Here is a 23,109-nt window from a genome sequence, read left to right as displayed (position 1 = left end):
GAGAAATTGAGAGAGGAGGGGAAGATAGGGGGAGAGAAATATAGACACTTGCAGACCTACTTCACCACTTGTGAAGCCACCCCTTTGCAGGTGGGAGAGCTGGGGGCTCAAACCAGGATACTTGCACAGGTCCTTCACTTCACACTATATGTGCTTAACCCAGTGGGTTACCACCTGTCTTGCAAAATCAAGAGCTTTTTCAAGTGCATAGAGGGAGTAGTGGAAATGCACTAAAGTACACTAAGACGGATGTGGATCAAAGTAATTAGGTCACCTGTGATTACCAGTACACAGAAACTTGGAAATGTGGCATTATCTTTGTTATTCATGTCAAAGAATGGCTCCCAGAACCTATAGAAAGACATTCCTAGGATATAAAATTAGCAAGACAGAGGAAAAGACAGCGAAAACATAAATACCTAACATACACAAAGAGTCAAACTTTATAGTACTGTTTCTTACATAAATGTTTTTTTTATTTATCCCCTTTTGTTGCCCTTGTTGTTTATTGTTGTAGTTGTTATTGATTTTGTCATTGTTGGATAGGACAGAGAGAAATGGAGAGAGGAGGAGAAGACAGAGAGGGGGAGAGGAAGATAGACACCTGCAGACCTGCTTCACCATCTGTGAAGCGACTCCCCTGCAGGTGGGGAGCCGGCGGCTAGAACCCGGCTCCTTAAACTGGTCCTTGCGCTTTGCACCACATGCGCTCAACCTGCTGCGCTACCACCCAACACCCCATAAATGTTTTAAGAGAAGTCAGAGTCTATCAACAGATAACCTATCTGTAGGTTAGCTGAACTGAAAGAAATAGAAAAGCAATTAAGTCATAGGTACCAATTGGTAATTAGTGTTATTTTTAGATACCAATGATGATGAAAAAAATCTTATATAATTATTTACTATATGGTTCAGTTAAACAAAGGGATATTTGATTATACAGTGCTACAGAAATTTCTGTCTGTAGTTCTCTAGTGGAGAACATTTGTATGATAATGCCTTATGCTGTTGTCTTTGTTTTGGTAATTGTAGTGAGCCATCACTGCTCCATGTCAATATTTTCAGACAGAAAGAGACCACAGCATCAAAGATTCCACTAGCACCTTGGGTGTGAGAGGCTTAATAAGGTGCATCACACAACAAGCACCTTCCTATGTGAACTAACTGGTTAAGAATGCCTTTCTTGGGGGTCGGGCGGTGGCACATTGGGTTAAGCGCATGTGGCGCAAAGCGCAGGGACCGGCGTTAAAGATCTCGGTTCAAGCCCCCGGCTCCCCACCTGCAGGGGAATCGCTTCGCAGGCGGTGAAGCAGGTCTGCAGGTGTCTATCTTTCTCTCCCCTTCTCTGTCTTCCCCTCCTCTCTCCGTTTCTCTCTGTCCTATCCAACAAAGAATTGCGTCAACAAGGGCAATAATAATAACCACAACGAAGCTACAACAAGGGCAACAAAAGGGGGAAAAAAATGGCCTCCAGGAGCGGTGGATTCATGGTGCAGGCACCGAGCCCAGCAATAACCCTGGAGGAGGAAAAGAAGAAGAAAAAAAAGAATGCCTTTCTTTGTTTAAAATGTATTCATTTATTATCAGAGGCAGAGAAAGATGAGAACACTAATCAGCTCTGGTAAATGGCGGTGTTAGGGACTGAATCTGTGACCTCTGGAACCTCAAGCATGCACGTTGGTGTTCTGCCAGGTTATTTCCCCAGTCCGATAAGGCCTTATTTTCACTTAAAAAAAGATATATTTATTCACTTATCTTGGATAGAGGCAGAGAACAACTGAGAGGTATGGCAAACACAGGGAAAGAGAAAGATACAGGTAGCACTCCTTTGCCACTTGTGAAGCCTCTCCCCTGCAGGTGGGGACTGGGAGATTGAACCCAGGAACTTGCTACTGGGTGTGCCACCACTCAGCTCCCAAGAATGCCTTCTTAAGCAGTAATTCTGTGTGCCTACATGATTCACAAACCACACAGATGTTTGGTGCAAAGTTGCTCTTAATAAATCTTTTTCAACTTTAATATTTCAGTAATTCGTGGTTGTTGTGTATAGAGTTATCTGTTTTTTTTTTTTAATTAAGTCAGTCTAAACCTTAAGTAACTTTATTTTGAAAAATAAGCTTCATACTGATATACACTCTAGAAATCTCAGTTGTGACATTGAGTTTCATATTAAAAGACAATATGATCCCTTACCTAACAAGGGGCCAAATATTTGTCCAAGTAAGTTTTATGAAAATCAATACAAAAAACAGTAATATATTTTTTTATTTTTTAATATTTATTTATTTATTTATTTATTTATTCCATTTGTCACCCTTGTTGTTTTATTGTAGTTATTGTTGTTGTTGATGTTGTCATTGCTGGATAGGATAGAGAGAAATGGAGAGAGGAGGGGAAGACAGAGAGGGGGAGAGAAGCATAGACACCTGCAGACCTGCTTCACTGCCTGTGAAGCGACTCTGCTGCAGGGGGTGGGGGGGAGCCAGGGGCTCGAACCAGGATCCTTATGCAGGTCCTTGCGCTTTGTGCCACTTGCGCTTAACCTACTGTGCTACTGCCCGATTCCCAAAAACCAGTAATATTTTATGTTTAAATGAGCTAAAATACTTGGGTACAACAAATGATGCTCAATGCTTTAACAATGGGGAGAAAGCCTAATCCTGTCAGGTAGAGAAGAGACAAAAACTGGAAGAGGGCAAGAGACCAACTCACTTAATGATGATCTTCTTGGTGACTGCAAGCCACCACATCATCTGGGGTCCTAGTCAGGTAATCTTTCGGTCCCTTATAGATTCAATGTGCCTAGACCTCTACCATCTCTCCACCATCCCTGGTCACTTCCATGAGGAACATCATTATAAGCTCTCTTGTGGGCTTCTTCAAGACCATACCCTCACTATAAACTATCAATGGTAAAGACTGTCCCATTCTCTGAAGAAAGGATGGGTCATCCTTCTGTGCTACTCAAAGAGAACTGGTCCGGAAATGAGTGCAACCTAGAAAGTTCCAGCTATGACCATGGACTGCGAACACACACTGAAAGGGACTTGGAGGTTATATAGGCTCCTGTGCTAAATATGAATAGATATGGGCCCCAGATAAAATCAATGTGGGAAATAGTTAATTATATTTATATATTTTCTTCAAGTTTGGGAGCTACTCTCTGGCCTTATCCAGCTTGCTAGTCCTATTCTCAACTCTGACATCAACCTCCTATACAGTATTTTTAGTCTACCTGCAGGTTAGCTATCAAGCTCCAGCAAAAATTACCACAGACAAGGGCCCTTAGGAATATATCTAAAATAGATTTCTTAGCTTTGACTGATATATCCTAAAATCCCTATTTCCATCAGCTTTATTCCTGCCTGTGGTTCCTGTTTATTAAAAAATTTGCCCTGCTTTATATTTTACTGCTACTTCAACTACCAAGTTACGGATGCTACTATGATTTCATACTAAAATCCCTGGTCAGATGACCTCACACCAATGTGTTCCAGAACCTCAACTCTCCAGAGCTCTACCCAACTAGGGAAAGCAGAGACAGGCTGTGGATATGGGTTGACCTGTCAATGCCCATGTTCATATGAGAAACAATTACAGAAGCCAGACCTTCCACCTTCTGCACCCCATGAGTTTACCCATAGGGTAAATGTTAACTAATATGACCAGAGACCTCTGAACTCCAATTCCATCAGGACCTGAAGAGTAAAGAAAAAAAAATAAGTGGAAGGACACTCCAAAGTAATAGGTGTGAGTTAGAAAAAAGAAGTCAGGGCCATAGAATAAAATGGGCATATATATATAAATATAGATAGTTACAGAAATAATAGTCAACCCATAAATGTGATCTTGGGAGAACTACTGCAGTTCCCAATGGAGGGAATGAGGACACAGAACTCTAGTGGTTCAAAAGGTGTGAAATTATACCCCTGTTATATCATACTTTTGTGAATCAAAATTAAATCACTAATTAAAGTAAGTTTCATCCTGTGAATAAATTATGAGAATTCTCCCTACCAAACAACAATATGAAAATACATATATACAAAAGTGCCATATTTTTATCATAAAATATTAAATAAAAATCAGAACTAAACTAACATAATTATAATAACAACAGGAAAAAGGCAAATAAAATGATAACATCTAATTCATATAGCCAAAAATTATGGAATAATAGTTAACTGTTAATGGATTTTTATAATAATTTACTACTATTTTTAAAATTTTTTCAGAGGACAAACTTTTTGATGGGTAATCAAGAGACATACTTATCTCCTACAGTGAAATAATAGTTATATTAATAATCTATATATTGTGCACGTTTGAAAGCTGAAATACAAGTACAAAAGTTTTCCTGTGTAAGAGTACCAATCTTAAAATCTGAGCTAGACTAGCGTACCAGCAACTGTGCATGTTGGCACTCATTACAAAAATTAACTAAAAATGTAAGTTTGCACAAAAACCTGCACACTGATGCTAACTCAAGCTTTATAGTTGGAAAAAAATGAAAGTAATCCAGATGACCTGCAGTAATTGAATAAATATATCATAGTGCATTCAGAAAACAGAATAATTTTTAGCACTAAAAATTGAGATCAAGAACAAAACTTTAAATGCATATAAAGAAGTGATATAAATTAATCTGAGATGGTTACATACTATATGACTCCAATGATATGACATCCTGAAAAAGACAGTCCAATGATATGACATCCTGAAAAAAGACAAAACTATGGAAGTATAAAATTACTGATGGGGGGGCATGAAGTGGTGCACCTGGTTAAGTATTACCATGTGCCTGAACACCGGTTCAAGCCCTGTTCCCCACCTGAAGGGGGGAAGCTTCATGAGTAATGAAACAGGCCTGCAGGTGTCTTTTTCTCCCACTCTCTATCAACCCTTCCCTGTCAATTTCTCCTTCTCCTATCAAGTATAAGAGGATAAAATGACTGCCAGGAATGGTGGATTCATGGATCGACCTTCTCGTGGTGCATCCCGTGAGTACCCATTTATTGGGGAAACTGACGGTCCTTCCTAGCCGACTGAATCCACATGGATCCCAGTCACTTTCAAAGCCAGCAACAAGCAGACATAAGGCCCAACCTGACGCTGTTGACTGGCTACGGAAGAAGGGCAAACGCTAGAAGAAGAAGTGCTGACACTGGGTCCAAACTATAACTCTGGTGATCATAAAATACATAACCAAATAAAATGAAATTTTAAAAATGTGTGATAGTTGCTATGGTTAAGAGAAAAAGATGAAGAAGTGGTGAATAAGTAGGATACAGAGGATATTTAGTGTTCTGAAACCATCTGTACGATGTTACAATGGTGGATACATATTATTATGCATATCAAAATTCACAGAATGTATAAGAACAAGAGTAAACCCAATGTGGCTTATATACTCTGAGTAACAATGGTGTGTTCACATGAGTTTATCAGTTGTGACAACTGTACCACTGTAGCGTGGAGAGCAAATACTGAAAGAGGTCTTGTGAAAGATCAGATAGTAAACAGAAACCCATACTTTCCAAGTAAGTTTTGTTGTAAAGTTGGCCTAAAAATAATTTACTTTTTGGGGAGTCGGGCTGTAGCACAGCGGGTTAAGCGCAGGTGGCACAAAGCACAAGGACTGGCATAAGGATCCCGGTTCAAGCGCCCGGCTCCCCACCTGCAGGGGAGTCGCTTCACAGGCGGTGAAGCAGGTCTACAGGTGTCTATCTTTCTCTCCTCCTTTCTGTCTTCCCCTCCTCTCTCCATTTCTCTCTGTCCTATCCAACAACGACAACAACAATAATAACTACAACAATAAAACAACAAGGGCAACAAAAGGGAATAAATAAATAAAATAAATATTTAAAAAAATAATAATTTACTTTTTTTTAAAAAAAGGGGGTAGTTGGTTAACTGGGGGTTCTCAATACAAGTTACAATAGACCTTGAAAAATTATACTGTTCAAATGCACAACTAGTGGTACTTTGACATCTCAGTGTGATACATTTTATATTTATTTTTAAAACATTTTATTTTTCTACTTTTAATTTTTAATGACAGAGACATAAAGAGAAAGATATGTAGGGAGAGATCAGAACACTGCTCAGCTCTGGTTTATGATGGTGCTGGGGACTGAACCTAGGACCTCAAAGCCTCAAGCATGTAAGTCTCCTACATAACCAAGCTTGATAAGTTTTTAAAAAGGAATTGTGTAAAATTAGTTCAAATGAATTATTTAATATTTAGAAAATAGAACTATCATATCCTTGAAATAGACTTAGTATGGCAAGAAGAAGAAATTATAAATTAAGAAAAATATAATGCTGCTTAACCTATGTTAGAGGAAAAAAAATATATATATATTAATGTTTAAGCAATCAAACAATTAATTGAATTCTGGCAGAGGAAATTGGAAGTAAGGGCGATAATTTTTTTCAGTAAGGAAAAAACTTTAACTGTGTATTTCAATCATCATAAACTGCTAGTGGTTTCAAAATTTTAATAATTCATTTAGCACTAAATGTCTCCTACTGTGTTATAAATCCTCCCAAATCTCAGCTTTGTAATATAGCTTTTTAACATATTCATTGTCTCCTTCTAAGTTCACTACTGCTTTCCCATTAGTCTGACCTGTGATTTATTTCAAAGGCACAATAGCTACCTTCACTTTTTTTTTATCACTATTTAATATTAATTTTGTAAATCAAAATTTCATGGCAATTATCATGCAATAAAATGCACTTTCCCGGGAGTTGGGCGGTGGCGCAGTGGCTTAAGCGCACGTGGCGCAAAGCGCAGGACCGGCGTAAGGATCCCGGTTCGAGCCCCCAGCTCCCCACCTGCAGGGGAGTCGCTTCACGGGCGGTGAAGCAGGTCTGCAGGTGTCTATCTTTCTCTCCCCTCTCTCTCTGTCTTCCCCTCCTCTCTCCATTTCTCTCTGTTCTATCCAACAACAAAGCAACGTCAACAATGGCAATAATAACCGCGAGGCTGCAACAACTAGGGCAACAAAAAGGGGGAAAAATGGCCTCCAGGAGCAGTGGATTCATGGTGCAGGCACCAAGCCCAGCAATAACCCTGGAGGAAAAAAAAATGCACTTTCCCTTTCCTACCTATTTTCTCTATTTAAAAAAAAGCCCTACATTATGACACAATCACTGAAAACATTTTGTCAGAAATTATATTTGGACGTATTCTCTTTCCTTAGCTCAGACTCTTAACAATCTCTTTCTAACCAACACTGAACATTTTCAGAGACAGAAAATATTATATTGATACATCATGGGAAAATATCAGATTCGCCAAACTTATTTCTCCTTTTAATTTTACCCTTTTTTTTTGAATTATGATAGTTTACAGAATCTTTTCTAACAAAGCCCCAAAACCTAGATATACACCAATTTCTGTGAGAGAGAGCATATGTTCACACATATCCATAAACTACTGCAAAATATATACCTGAAAGCAGAAGTACACTAGAGTTTGTAGTGAGTATCCCCCTAACACTTCCTCTCCACTGTTCCAAGCTTTGGGTCCATGATTGCTCGACAATTTGTTTGGCTTTGTATGTTAACTCTCTTTTCAGTCACCAGGTTCCAGATGTCATGATGCCAGCCAGGCTTCCCTGGACTGAAGACTCCACCAATGTGTCCTGGAGCTCGCTTCCCCAGAGACCCACTCTACTAGGGAAAGAGAGAGGCAGACTGGGAATATGGACCGACCAGTCAAAGTCCATGTTCAGCGGGGAAGCAACTACAGAAGCCAGACCTTCCACCTTCTGCAACCCACAATGACCCTGGGTCCATGCTCCCAGAGGGATAGAGAATGGGAAAGCTATCAGGGGAGGGGGTGGGATATGGAGATTGGGTGGTGGGAATTGTGTGGAGTTGTACCCCTACTACCCAATGGTTTTGTTAATTTATCCTTTCTTAAATAAAAAAAAAAGAATCTTTTAGGGTAAATTTATACCTATCCACCCCCATAATATAAATGAAATGTCCCTATGACCTGTGTAGTAGTAAGTATAAGGTCATCACCCAGATATGAAACAGAAACCAACTTTAGAAGATAAGACATTTACAAGAGGATCAGTAGTCATTGAATCCATAAGATCTATGGTCAGGAAAAGTATTTGTGGCAAAAATAAGTGAAAGGTTTTGGCTTTCTGATCTTTAAATTTGCTAGTAATGAAGTGGGGGGGGCATGGCCTCCAGAAATGCTATGATGATTAATTTGCAAAGTGTACGTGATTACAGTAACAGTCATAACATGTCACGTAAACACTGGGTATTTTAATAATTAATATTTTGTCATCTCACCTTAGAATATTAATCTGCAAAATCATAAAAAGGAAGAAAACACTGGTTACATGTCTAAGTGAAATTGAGAGCTATGTATGTTTATAAGTTCTTCATCACACATTCTTTATTGCACATGAGTGTCTACTACGGTAGCATAATGCAAACAAATAGTAAAACCTCTTGAAAACTTCAAAACAAAGAAAAGAGTCAAGAAGAGAATATGAATAATTTAATCAGCTAGAACTGAAGTTCACCCCCAGCTCATTTGCCATTTATTCTTCATCTCATTTAGCTACATTTTTATAAGTTATCACCAAGGTTAGACATGCACCTTGAAATGTTCACAAAAAGTCCACAACACAGGGCTCATAACTAAGTTATACATGATATTCAGAATCTCAAGGGAACTAATAATTGTGGAAATACCAAGTAGCAAGGTGAAGAATTCTTAACAGTTTCAACTACAACAGACAAGTACAAGCTTCATTTTGCCATGAAATACACAAACATGTAATTGATTGAAGAATATCTTTTTATGTAAAATATACACTTTAGGATATAATTTTATTAATACTCTGCTATATACTGACATGGCTCATTGATCATTTAATAAAAAAATACTCTCATAGCCAGAATTTTCCTTTTTTTGTATTATTTATAAGTGAGGTAACAATGACAAAAGGCTTAAGCAATTACTAATATTGGTATTTTTATCACGATTTTTCATTTCTAAACCAGTATGTGACAAAAAAATAGTCAATCTAGTCTTGATAATAGGCACTGAAAATTTCACAGCATAGTATGACAAACCAATAATATAAATGGTTAGAAGAAAATGATACAATCAATATTTGTAGATCTAACCGACAAAGGAGAAATAGGCAAATGGAGACAGACCTATACTACACCAGTATCACTGCCTTGTATGATTCACAGCACACTCTACTGCAGGCCCTAGGTGTGTAAGTCACAAAGGTATGGACCTTATTTGAAGCTCCAGAGATGTTGGTCATGAATTTGGCTTCCTTGGATGTGAGGTGGCCAAAGTTGTTGACCCATGCAACCATGATAGTATTTACATTGTCCTTCAGACACTGGCCAGTCCATAAGCAGACTATGTATATGGGGAGCACCAAATGAGTTCCAGTCACAATCCTTTAATAAACTTTAAAAATCTCTGATGGTGCGAGGATCTCTTCTAAGTAAGTGCAACCTGGTCACATCAGGGCAAGTTCAGCAGCAGAAGTCTGTTTCCAGTACAGTCCTTGGTATGGCTAAATTCCACTGTCCCTTTTTCAGCAGTCAAAAATCCATGATACATTCTGTATAACACTGCAGTTAATAATAGCAGCACCAGACAGTATATTAATTTCTTTACAATAAGTCTGCATGCAATCAAAACTTTCTATGTGCATTGTTAGCAAGAAATCACTGAATCTTTAGACAGCACTTATACAAGTCTGGGCAAAACACATTGCTTTACTAGATCTTTGACAGAAAGATTTTGTTCTGGGACTCAGAAGTATCAAGTAATATATGTTATGTGGTTGATAGTAAAAGTGGCCACTGTTTAACAAAGAGTAAACATAAGGAATAGGAATTAATAATCTCAAAGACCCTGAATCTCTTGGAAATTGTCTTTATCCTTCTATTTGTATTCATGTTTTTCTTCCCTCACATACCCAACACAACGAATCCACTATTGCTAATGCATTCATAAAGATGTGTAAACAGAATGTCTTCCATTTGGACTTGAATTAGACTCTCTATGGTGCTTTGTGGGTGCTTAGTGATGAATACAGTCTGCTAGGTGGTAAAAACTGAATGTAGCAGGCAACCAAATGCAGTGGTGATACTGCTGCTTAAATTCTGCTCACTGAAAAGGTTCGTCAATTAACTTAGGTAGTGGACAGAATGTTATTAATTAACACACACACACACACACACACACACACACACACACACACACACACACACACACGCAGAGAGGCTGGTCCAAACAGCGAAGAAGGCAGGAAGTGGGGCAGAACACTCAGTACTAAAATCATGAACACATTGTCACACTATTTCTTTGCTTCATGGAGACAGATGGTATATACAGGAAAGACAGGGAGCTAAGACAGACAGACAGAATAACATACAGGACAAAGCACCCGGTTAAACACTGCCTGAAAAATCTGATTAATCCTGTGAGTCAGAAATTTAAGGCTGGTCAAGAAAGCCTGTTGTGAACAGCAATGCTCTTTAATGTTTGCACAAAAGATAAGAAATAAAATTAAAAAGGGAGTAAAATAAAAGACACGAGAGATTTAGGTGATATTTGGCACTCTGCTGCTAAAAATGACACATTCTGGGATTGAAAAAAATTTATAGATATATGACTCTAATTAATACCAAGCAGCAATTCCTGACTAAACAATGCACGCCTGGCTGGCAGTTACCTTTCTCTTATGTTTTGTGCAATCCCCAAGCCATTAAGTAAGAGCTCTGGCCTCAGCTTGCGTGTAGCCAGTAATGACAACCTCTTTGCAGTTATCTGTGTGCAAACAACCAAAGACATTCAGAACTCCAAAACAACATTTTAGAAATAAAATTAAATCAATCAAGAAATGAACCTATTTCAAATATATATTTAAAGAATAAAGAGAAAATATCAAAGAGAACTCTGCCCTCCCTGCCCCCCAATTCAACATGAGAAACAGTGTACCGATACTTTCATAAGTCAGCAGGATGGTTTGATGTAAGTGCACATATCCATGGTCCCGGAATCTGAGACATTGCTTTCAGGTGATAGAGACAAGATGGCCCATGCAAATGAGCTGACCAAAGTCATGTTGTGTGCAATCAAGATAAATATCCAAACATCTTCAGAATGGTTTAGAGTCTCAAGAAATGAAAAGTCCAATGAAGTGGTTGGCATTTGGAAGCACACTGTTTTAAATATATCTCCCTGAAGATATGTTTATGTATTTGTATACTGGCCATATCTGACACAGTCTGTCATTTTATTGCAATAGGAGATTGAGCCAATTAATATAGAGAAATAGTAGTACTACTTGAGATAAAACTTTAAAGTTAGCTACCCAACTGGCATTTCTGATTTCAGATAGAAGTTTCATGCAGGATTTATACTGTATTAGTGGACCCTGGAGTCACTCTACATTTAATTATTTCCATTATGGGGTGAACAGTACTTGAATTTATACAATTTAGTTCACTGATGCAATTTGGTTTATAAGATAGATGGGATGGGAGATCGAGAGCGCCTCAGAGGACAAGGAGAGTTGTAGGGTGATGTTACTGGAGAGAGCCTCAGAGTACTGCCTGCCAAGCCCGCTATGTTGTTTAAGCTTCTGGATTTTTCATATCCTTTTATAAGAAAATGCAGACATCAGTTGAATTCAACCAAAAAATAGACACAGACAAACAATACCATGCAGGATGACTGAAAGTGATACTTTTGAAATCAAAGAAGTTTTTTTTTTTACAAATAAGTTAATACTGAGACAATTTTAACTCTAAAAACATGAATCTTACTGTAGCTGTAATTATCAAAAGACTAAACCAGCTACCCCAAATTGCAGTAGCAAAACTTCACAATCTTCTCTGTCCTAGATTATAGTCTCTATTGATATGATTTTTGATAAACACTAAACCATAATTCTAAAGAACAAGGCAAAGCAACTTAAGTAAGATATAAACTTGGAAAATATTTTCAAATTCAGAATGTGCTCCTTTAAGAATATATGTGGGCAATTGCTGTCCTTTCATTTTTTTCCCATTATTTACCTAGCTAAGAAAATATACTTAACTATAAGTGGAAAAAAATTTTTTCAGTAAATTTATCTTCTAGTTTTATGAAACTAAAAGAATGGATCTTAAATAATGGCACTTAATTGCCATTATCTGAATCATGTAGAATGAATGCCTATTTCTAATTTCTAGGATGAAAAAAGCAAAGCCGAGTAAGGGGCCAGGAGATGGTGCACTCAGTAGACTTCACACATTACCAGGCACAAGGACCTAGCTCAAGCCTCCACTCTCCACTTATAGGAGGCAAGCCCGCCTCTCCCCTCATCTCCTTCTCCTCTATCAATGTCTCTCTGTCCTATCAAATATAAAAAAATAAATAATTTTAAAATCTTTTTAAAAGTATGAAGGAAACACATATTATATTTTTAGTGAACAGTCTTAATTTGGTTGTATGACTCCTCTTTCCAGGAATTAAGAAATAAATTGGTCTTAATATCACTTTTTACTTTTGATTAGTTCACACTCTTGTAACAGTTATAGATTTATATGATAAAGGATTCTTTTTACAAGCTCCAATCAAGTGGCTTTCCTAAACTATACCAGAAATACTCCAACTGAAGCTATCTTTGAAAGAGCTGGTGTATTATAATATTTATTTTAAAAAAAGACTAGAGGCATTTAACTTAGCTAACAGTTAAACTTAGAAGTGCACTGTCTTAGAAACAGTGAAACTATTAATTAAAAAATAGTCATATAGCTTAGAAATGAATGTTATGATTACTCCAGTGAAAAAGTGCTGTGAGCAGGAGAAATAAATGAAAGTCTGTGTTTGAGAACTAAAGTTGGATGAACAGATACAATTCCAAGCTATTCTTTAGATTTAGGACATGTACCTTGGGCTGTGATTAGTTCTCCATGTGCTTCATGACTACTTATGAAAGAAACAGGTATTTTGTGTTCCTTCCTGTTCCTGCTCACTACTTCACTTTTTAATTGTATATTTTAATGGGGGTTTAGGGAAGAATCCATTGCTATTTCTCCTCTGGAAGAGAAGTGATTCATGTGCCTTAGTGATTATTTGATTTATGAGCCTCCTGGACAGATTACAATGACAGGTCTATTGCAAGGCAAAGCTTGATGAAAGTTCTCCCAGAATAAACATCAATATATTTTCAGTTGACTATATGTCTTTTTTTTTTTTTTAGATTTTGTATATGGATATTTCTGATATTCATTATCTATGGTAAGATTCTCTAGGACATCATTTCTGCTTTTGAAAGAATTATCTCTGAGATTTTTCAGTACTCTGTTCATGTACACGACATATATTTCATTCTCCTGATATGTAATGGAATACTTAATGAGAAAATGTCATAAATAATTTAAGGAGAATTTCATGGGATTCATCGTTATGTAGGGATTCTCATATACCCTCAGGACTAGTTAGTTACTACTGCTATGTTGAGAATTATCTAAAGAATAACTTATCCTAGTTGACAGTGTAACATTAAAATGCAAACTAGTCTATAAACATTGATTAGTTTGATTCAAACCAACTAGTTAAAAAGCATACATTAAAGTACATGCTGCTTATATAAGCTTTTCTTATATAAAAATGTACAGACTCTCCCCACAATCTTCAAGCTCTGTAAAGGAGTTCCAAAAATGTAAAAAAAAAAAAAATTGAGTTTTTCATTAATTACACTAACCACATGTAAATATTTTTGTTATTTTACATGTCCAGTTATTCTCCTACAATGGTTTTGACCGAAATTTTTTCAATTATTTATATGAGCTTTTTATTTTAATAACTTGAATTCCAATGTCTATCTGAAAAGTCTTCTTTTTAGTAACTATTACTTTTATATTATTACATGTTAACTCATACTAATTATTTTTTATTTATTCTTTAGGATTACTTCTCATTATAAAATTTGATAAACATTTGGCCTAATTGACTGCTATTGAGTCATACCTAAAAAATACAATTCATGAAAAGGAACAATTTTGAACCTATGCTGAACTGATTTCTAGATATGTGGAATACTTATATAGTTGTTAGGGGTATGTGCTTACTTAAAGCAATTTTTTAAACTATCTATCCATATAGTAGTAATAGGTATCTTTTCTTTATGCCTTGTGTCTTTCTAACCATTTTTGGATAAATAAAAATGCTAGCTTTAAATAGTAGGAGTTTATTCTTTAAGGGCATATACAAATATGTTTACTGTATGACAAACTACCAATGTAGTAAAATGATATAATTCTATCATATAGTAAGTATAAAAATGAAATATGGTAATTTAATTACCATATTCAATGAAATATGGTAATTTAATGCCCTCTAAGAATGAATTTTCAGAAGAACCCTATAATCCAATTATTAGAGAGACAGATTTGAAAGATCTAAGGGATTGCCTCTGAAATACATGTCTCAGTAAGCCGGAATAGGAGAAATTCATATCTACACAAAACAAAACAGAAGTAATGAATGAATTCCTATTAGACATGACAAGATAACACAGTAAGGAAATGAAGTGAATTTAGGTAGAAATGGTACTAGGCCTAGGCAAAATAGCACAAAATTATTTTTTTTTAAAAGTAATAATGAAGAATTAGTTGATTATGGTGAGAAATGAGAGAGGATAAAAAGCTAGTAAGTATATTTTCAAATATGTTATGGGCAATGTAAATTCATATTTGTGAAATAATAGCATACTTATAGCCTTTCCATACAAACTAAATATCTTATTGATTTGCATATTAAACTGCCATTTTACAAGGGGAAAACTGTATTTACACAATGCTTAGTGATCTCTTAGACAATTTATTCAAAGTTTTTTCTAACATAGAAGAAACAATTCTAGCTAAACCCTTAACCATGTAATCTCAGTATAAACATTACATGTGTTATTTTGTTGAGCTATGCTCAAAAGTCATGCAAACACAGCTGTATATTCTTATTAAAACATGTTTACATATATATGCATGTATAAGTTATGCTGTCTTTTAATCCAAAATAGACTATTCAAGTACTATGATAGAATATTATCTAACTCTATAAAAGATTTTAAATCGTTCTAACCTAATATTTAAACACATGATAGTAAACAAGCTATTCACAGATATATATTTTTTAAAGAACAGATAAAAAGAATACAGTTGGAATGAAAAAGTATATAACATATTACACATGAAACAAACACATCTTTTCTTTTTGAAACAAGCAGGCATGAAGAACAAAGAACAACACAAAGTATTCAGAAGAAATGAAAGAAAAATTTGACGTGACTAATGAAATATTTGAAAGAAAGAGGGCATCATTAAAAAGTTTTTTTTAATTTAAGGTGATAAAGTATCCAATAAAGAAAAGTTACAATGAACAGCAAAATCAAAACAGCATTTTAAAAAAATGCAATAGCACGACAATGAAAGTTGAGGAGTCACTTTTTGTTTAAAAAATACTTGATCGCCGAAGTCGGGCAGTAGCGCAGCGGGTTAAGCGCACGTGGCGCAAAGCTCAAGGACCTGCATAAGGATCCCGGTTCAAGCTCCTGGCTCCCCAAGTGCAGGGGAGTCCCTTCACAGGCAGTGAAGCAGGTCTTTAGGTGTCTTTCTCTCCTCCTCTCTGTCTTCCCCTCCTCTCCATTTCTCTCTGTCCTATCTAACAACAACATCAATAACAACAACAATAACTACAGCAACAATAATAAAGGGTAACAAAAGAGAAAATAAATTAAAAAATTTTTTTAAAAATATGTGATCCCATGAAATTATAGTTCTTTCAACAAGGCATGACCCAGATTACATCCCAGCCCCTATCACATTGAGGGAAGCTTGTGTGCTGTGGTATCTTCCTCTCTCTGTCTCTGTCTTTCTATCTTAAAAAAAAACGAAAGGGTCACCTACAGTGGTGAAATACCTGTGATGTCAAAAGAAAATAAAGTAGTAGTCAAATACAGATTTTATTATTACTTGAAAATTTCTGTGTAAATACATTTTCAAGTAACTAGATATACTGTTCTGCATGACTGAGACACTGTACCTTTGTAGTATTCAGACATTCAGATAAGTTATGCCTAATACTGTATAAGAGGCTAAATTAGAACATGTTTAATGTTTTACTTTTTAAAAAAAAAAGTCTTGTTTAGTTATCAAATATATGCATAGTATCAATTAGTGAGTTTTATTATTGGTAAGAGAAAATAATTTTTGAGGAATTTATATTAAAATTAGATAAATGACAGCTTTTAAATACTCCATTAAAATTCTGCCCATAGAAAAATGGCAAGTCAGACAAAGAGATACAGAATAATGAAATGTTTTTCAGATTGACAAGCAAGTGGGCTGCTATAACATGTATTTTTGAATGTTTGTAGTGAATGATGGAATGAAGAGAAGAGAGTTGCATGCAGTCTTTCTTAGAAAATGATGAGAGAGCATTTCATTGTCACTTTATCTTTGTAAAATATAATTGCTAACCCACTTGTTAGGATCCAATTAAATACACGCCTACCTTTCCTGATCCCTCCATCAGAAGTACACGTGTAATCACCTGTTGTCAGTAGGAAACATGTTTCCCCTCTTCTGTTTTTGTCTCTGGTGCTAGAGCGTCTGATGGGGAGCCTCTCTGGGGGTGATAATGGCGGCTCACTTCCTGTACTGTCGTCACCTGATAAAACTGGTCACAGCACCACGCCCATTGACAGACATTGATGGATGAGGAAATGAGACAGTACCAAGAGTTTACACCAACTGTCCATAGTACAGTCACTTAATATACAAGACATAATAGTCACATCATGATAAGGAAAGGAACTTTTTATCACTTGTTACAAATATTTACACAGAGCCAAATGAGAAATGTTTTGAAAAGAAGAAAAATATTTCTTGAGGAATTTTTAATTCCGTTTTAAATTTTACTTAATGGGAAACTGACTTCCATAAAACTAATATGAATTCAAAGTAAGTGTGGTAATGAGGCAGCTTATGTAGTAATATCTCAGAACACTTGATATGCTATCTAGTTGCTGTTTATAGAGGACATTAAGAGTGGAGTCAACTTAAGAAAAATATTCTAATGAAGTATTTCTCTCTGAAGTTCTTTAAGCCATTTGTATCTATTCTTTCCTGTAATTATTTTTTCCCAAAAATCTTGAATGGAACAAGATCACCTTCTTCAAATGCCCTTGAAAGAATTATCTATTTAGCCCTTCTAAAGCTTGCCAAATAATTTCACATCCTATCAGCCTAGATACCAGCCAGTTATAACAATGTTTACTCAGAATGCAAGTGTGTCCTCTTTTTCAATGCCCTTCATCAGAGCTCTGTTCAGGCACTCTGAGAAACGGTCTGATGACAGCAAAACTTCAGTTAAACTTATCCATCACTCCTAAAGACAAAGCTGGCCTGTTTCCACGTATACAATTGACAGAATTTTCAGGACACTCTACTCAGTGAATGGACAGAATTTGAATAATCTTCTAAAAGCAGTTCAGCTTAAGCTATACTTTTTTTTTACCCCATAAAAACTTATAGACTTTAAAGAGATATGCCATAAAAAGACTACCTGCCATTTTTGTTTGGCTTCTTGCCTGCTTTGTTTAATTGGTATGATTTGTAGATAATGCAAAAATCATTTACATGGGATCATCATAAGTCACTTCTCTATAAGAAATAAATATATAAAAGAGACAGGCAGTGGTGGACCTAGTTAAATGCACACACTACAGTGTACAAGGACCAGGGTTCAAGTCCCTGGTCCTGGCATGCAGGGGGAAAGCTCTAGGAGTGTTGCATCAGTGTTGCAGGTGTCTCTCTGTCTTTGTTCCCCTTTTATTTCCTGCTCTCTTCTCAATTTCTCTCTATCCAATAATAGATAAATAAAATTAAACATAAATAAATTCATATAAATTATAGGGAATGAGGAAATCTTAAATTTTCATGGGAGGTTAAGATCCAATTAATTGGACAGGAAAGATAGCATAATGGTTATGCAAAGTGATTCTTATGCCTGAGGCTCCAAACTCCCATGATCAATTCCTTTACCAACATAAGCCAGAGTTGATTCATGCTCTGATTAAAAAATAATAATAATAATTAACTTATTTGACTTAGAAACATTTACCTGTGTTAATCTTATTAGATTAAAGACAGCACTGATAACTATCACTTATGAAAACTGAATAATAATTTACAGTCAATGTACTTTGGGTTTTTTGTTGCAATGAACAAGAATAGGGATTTAACTAATTAAAAACACTAAGTAATCCAAAATCCATCCTTGTGACAAAATAGAGCTCAATGGATAGGGGAAAATTAAAATAAGTAGAAAAACAAAAGAATTCAGCAAAAATTCAAAGTTTGCATTGATTAGCCAAAATTATCATCTGTTCTATGAATAATGGTTGGCAGGTTATAGTACATAACACCTTAGCCAATATTCTGACCTAATTAAATACCCAACCTAATTAATAATAAAGAAAATGCAATCAATACTCCAGAATGTTATTATGGGGAACCTTGGTTATCAAAAGGACTATCTTCTATATCACCTTTTTGGTATTTAAGCCTTTCAAGTGTAAACAGCCATTCTTCTTAAATAACTGCTTCTTGTGAATTAGGTTGAGATGCATGACCCCAAGTGGTAAAGATAAAACTAAGACAAACACACCAAGCCAGATAATATGGAGGTTAACATTTTGAAGATGAAGAATGGAAGATGGTTAATATTATACCATGACATCGTGCAGGGAAACAAAGAAACATTGGCACAAAAGCAACAAAGAGGCAAAAGAAAATATTGGCACCATCAGCAAAAGGCATTCCACTGAAGCAGAAAAATTTTTACAGACCAGCTATGCAGACTTATACTAGGAATTCATTGAGAAAAATGTCTAGTATCTGTGGACCAACACAAATGTGATTTGAGAAAGAGGTAAATTAAAGAAAGTTCGCAAACATCTGCAGAAAATAGGAATGACTGCCTTCTACCTAAGGGACATATTGGTCTATAAAGTATTTAATGTTATGCATTTAAAAAATAGTGTCTTACCTGATCTGTTATATTCCAGAAGTCGATTGTCTTTTCCCAGACATGTGTCCCCCTGTGTGCTATTACAGGCCATATTTAATTCTGTCTTGCAAAAAGTAGGTGAGTTTGCTTGAGGGGCAGGAGGGATATGCTTCTTTCTTTTTCTTGGAAGTTTCTGCTTCGCCATTGCCAAGGAGTAGTACATTCCAAAATTGTTGACAATGACAGGCACCGGCATGGCTATTGTCAGCACTCCAGCCAGTGCACATAAGGCTCCAACTAGCATCCCTGACCATGTTTGGGGGTACATATCCCCATAACCCAAAGTAGTCATGGTCACCACAGCCCACCAGAACCCAATAGGAATGTTTTTGAATTGCGTATGCTCACTTGCTGAAGGATCATTAGGTTGAGCTCCTACTCTCTCAGCATAGTAGATCATGGTGGCAAATATCAATACTCCTAGAGCCAGGAAGATTATCAGCAGCAAAAACTCATTCGTGCTTGCTCGAAGAGTGTGTCCAAGCACCCTCAAGCCTACAAAATGGCGGGTGAGTTTGAAAATCCTCAGGATTCTCACAAACCTTACCACCCTGAGGAAGCCAAGGACATCTTTAGCAGCTTTGGATGAGAGCCCACTGAGTGCCACCTCTAAGTAGAAGGGTAGGATGGCCACAAAGTCAATGATATTCAAGAGATTTTTGATGAATTCACGTTTATTGGGGGAAAAAACAATGCGGACTAAAAATTCAAAAGTAAACCATACCACACACACTCCTTCTACATACGTCAGGGCAGGATCTGTTTCGATTTCATATTGTAGAACAACACGTGTGCCATTGATAACTGGTTCTGTCTTGTTTTTAACAATATTGAAAGCTTCGTGTGTCTCCAGACAAAAAGTTGTGATTGAAACCAGGATGAAGAATAAAGAAGCAAAAGCAATAAACTGTAGGAAAAGAGAAAGAAAGAAACACAATGACCTGAGCCATACAGTCCTTTATCTAAATCTACAAACATTGCTCCCTGTAGAAGAAAAGCAGATTTAGAGGTTTCATTTGAGATGATACTCAAATGAAAAAAAAAATGTGCATGTAACATTAGAGTTGCACATGTAATATGTTTGAGGTTCTGTTTTCAATTTATGTAAGTAAGAAGTTACTTTTCTTTATATTAGAAAGTAACTTTTAGACTCTTTTATATAAAGATATACCTGTAGAGATTAAAATCATTCTAAAAGAATTTTAAAAGGCAAAACATTGCAGACAATAATAAATGCAGACAGTTTATGATCCTAGAAATATCCATGTGTTAAATCAAGTTTTATATACACAAATACAAGATAGGCCATATACTAATGGAAATTTATAAACTGCCCACTCATAACTGTAGGTTTCTATCTATAGATAAAATACTGTGAGGCATGAAGAAAAAAATCTTTTAACTATGCTACCATTTAAATTATGTCAACCTATCTCAGAGACTTCTCCAACACAGCAAATCTGGGTATGAAGAACAGTCAGTAAGTCTAAAGAGAGAGAAAGTTAATGAGCAAGTTAAAAAACAATTTTTCCTCCTCTCCTAGAAAAGAATTCCAATTGGGAGTGTAGGAAGTTACAGTCATAGGTATTTTTTCAACTGCTTTATTCCTTCACTTACACACCAACTAATATAAAATAATAATAATAATAATAATACACTCATTAATATACTTCTTACTAATACCAAACATTCTTGAAAGTAATTGGCATAATAAATTCACATTAATCCTCATAAAAGCACACCTCATTCCATAATTCCAGCATAGTAAGTACAGAGTTGTCCAGGACTAAGAACAATAAGTATGATCTATTGATAGAATGAGTTGGCTGTAAGAGAGAACCATAGTACACTTAATAATAGCATGTTATGAAATTGGAAGTTGCTCTCTATGATTTTGAGAATAAGGAATTTGCAAGAGAGCCAAATTCTGAGAAGAATGAAATGGCAAAGGTCTCTTAAGAAGAAGAAGTAAAGGCTCACATATTAAGTTCAAGAAAATCAGAAATCCCTCCCAAGAATATAAAAATAATTTTGCTTTATTTTTGAAGGTTATTAAGTTTATTTTCATTTTTGACTAATTATAAGTTAAAATATTGCAAGATCATGGTGTATAGTTCCACACCACAGAAGATCTGTGTCCCAACTCTCCCACCCCCGAAAGATAACCATCATAGCAGAGAATGTTAAATTTAAAGGTGATTGTTATATCTTTAGAAAAAAGTGGGTTGTACAAAACACTTAAGTGTTGATGGTGCTTAGTAATAAGGACTTGGACCCTGAAAAAATGAAAAGAGTTAACTATGGAAAGTGAGATACCCAAGGAGGTTCCAAAATGTGGGAGAATAATGAGAGTTATCAAGACAAAAGAAAAGGGAAACCCTAACACCACTCCAAATACAATGCTTTGAAAACACAACTTTTTCCAAAATCCATTAGTAATTTTTTTTAAACTTTATCTGACCTAAAATATGTGTTAGATGTTTCTCTTCTCCACCCCACCCCCCTTTTTCTTTCTTAACAGAGCACTGCTCTGCTCTGACTTATGTACGGTGGTATGAAAGATTGAGCCTGAAACTTTGGAGATTCAAGCATGAGTCTTTTTTAGCATGTGGTCTGGTACATGCACTGGACTCTAAAGCATGAGGTCCTGAATTCAGTCCCAGGCAGCACATATACTGATGATGTCTGGTTCTCTCTCTCTCCCTCCCTATCCCTCTTTTTCATGAATAAGTAAATAAATAAAATATTAAAAAACATTTTTGTTTGTTTTTTACGTAAGCATTATGTTATTTTCCCTGCCCAAGATTTACTTTTTATGAGGGAGAGAGATAACAGAGCACCATTTGGACATATGTAGCACCAGGAACTAAACCTAGGGCTTCAAGCTTGCAATGCATGAGTACTATGTGCTGACTTCCCAGTTATAGTTTCTAGCTTTTTAAGCTGAGTTTAAGAGGGTAAGTATTAAGAAATTTAAATTTAAAAAGAAATTAGGAGAAAATGGCTTTATTTGTCTTCTCCCCTGGACTGAAAATTCTTTTTTAAATTTTTTTTTACTATCTTTATTTACTGGATAAAGACAGCCAGAAATCGAGAGGGAAGGGATGATAGAAGAGTAGAGACAAAGAGACACCTGTAACACTGCTTCACCATTTGCAAAGCATTCCCCCTGCAGGTGGGGATGAGGGGCTCAAACCTGGGTCCTTTTGCACTGTAACATGTGTGCTCAACTAGATGTGCCACCACCTGGCCCTATGAAAATTCTTTAATAAAGTCATATTATTTTATTGCTCCTACTCCTGTCACAATAGCCTTCAGTATGACTGAACCAAAATGATGGGGGGAAAGAATGCATAGATTAACAAAATTAAAACAGTATATTGTATTCTAGCAGGATGAAAAATGACATAAAATAAGAAAATAACAGAAATATGACAGTAAAGTATAAATACTTAAGCATAAATAAAAGCTTAATTGGTAGCAGAAGCAAACTATACTGGTTAGTCTAAAAGCTGCCAAGGGTCCAGACAACCCCACCAATGTGTCCTAGAGCCCTGCTTTCCTAGAATCCTGCCCCACTAGGGAAAAAGAGAGACAGGTTGGGAGTATGGATAGACCTGCCAATGCCCATGCTCAGCAGGGAAGCAATTACAGAAGCCAGACCCTCCACCTTCTGCATCCCATAATGACCCTGGGTCCATACTCCCAGAGGGATAAAGAATAGAAAAGCTATCAGGGGAGGGGATGGGATACGGAGTTCTGATGGTGGGAATTGTGTAGAGTTGTGTACCTCTCTTACCCTATTGTTTTTGTAAGAGTTTTTTTTTTTATAAATAAAATTTAAAAAAATAAATAAATATCGGATTGAGTAAAGGGGGAAAAAAGTTGCCAAGGGTCATTCCTTACTAATTCTGTTAATGGAATTTGCATTTGGGCAGGTATTTTCATCTTGCAGGTTCTTAGCAGTTATCTAGCTACAC

General features: G+C 36.1%; 1 protein-coding gene across 5 annotated transcripts in view; it reads right to left on the bottom strand.

The window, feature by feature from the left end:
- Positions 1-8,524: 8,524 nt before the first annotated feature.
- KCNC2 (potassium voltage-gated channel subfamily C member 2) overlaps positions 8,525-23,109 on the bottom strand; it is a 235,604-nt gene continuing 221,019 nt past the window's right edge. For 2 of the 5 annotated variants that reach the window (XM_060194930.1, XM_016193682.2), the window contains exons 3-5: positions 19,109-20,036; positions 16,571-16,735; positions 10,291-11,670 (exon numbers count right to left, since the gene is read on the bottom strand). In XM_060194930.1, coding sequence (XP_060050913.1) covers positions 11,534-11,670; positions 16,571-16,735; positions 19,109-20,036 — 1,230 coding nt within the window. In that variant the 3' untranslated portion in view covers positions 10,291-11,533. Of the gene's footprint in view, positions 9,634-10,290; positions 11,671-16,570; positions 16,736-19,108; positions 20,037-23,109 lie in introns of those variants that run through there. The other 3 variants (XM_060194932.1, XM_060194931.1, XM_060194933.1) reach the window with 3 other exon arrangements.

The sequence above is a fragment of the Erinaceus europaeus genome, chromosome 7, assembly GCF_950295315.1.
Source record: "Erinaceus europaeus chromosome 7, mEriEur2.1, whole genome shotgun sequence".
NCBI lineage: Eukaryota > Metazoa > Chordata > Mammalia > Eulipotyphla > Erinaceidae > Erinaceus > Erinaceus europaeus.
The sequence above is the reverse complement of the archived record's forward strand: the minus strand, read 5'-3'. Positions and strand labels throughout refer to the sequence as shown.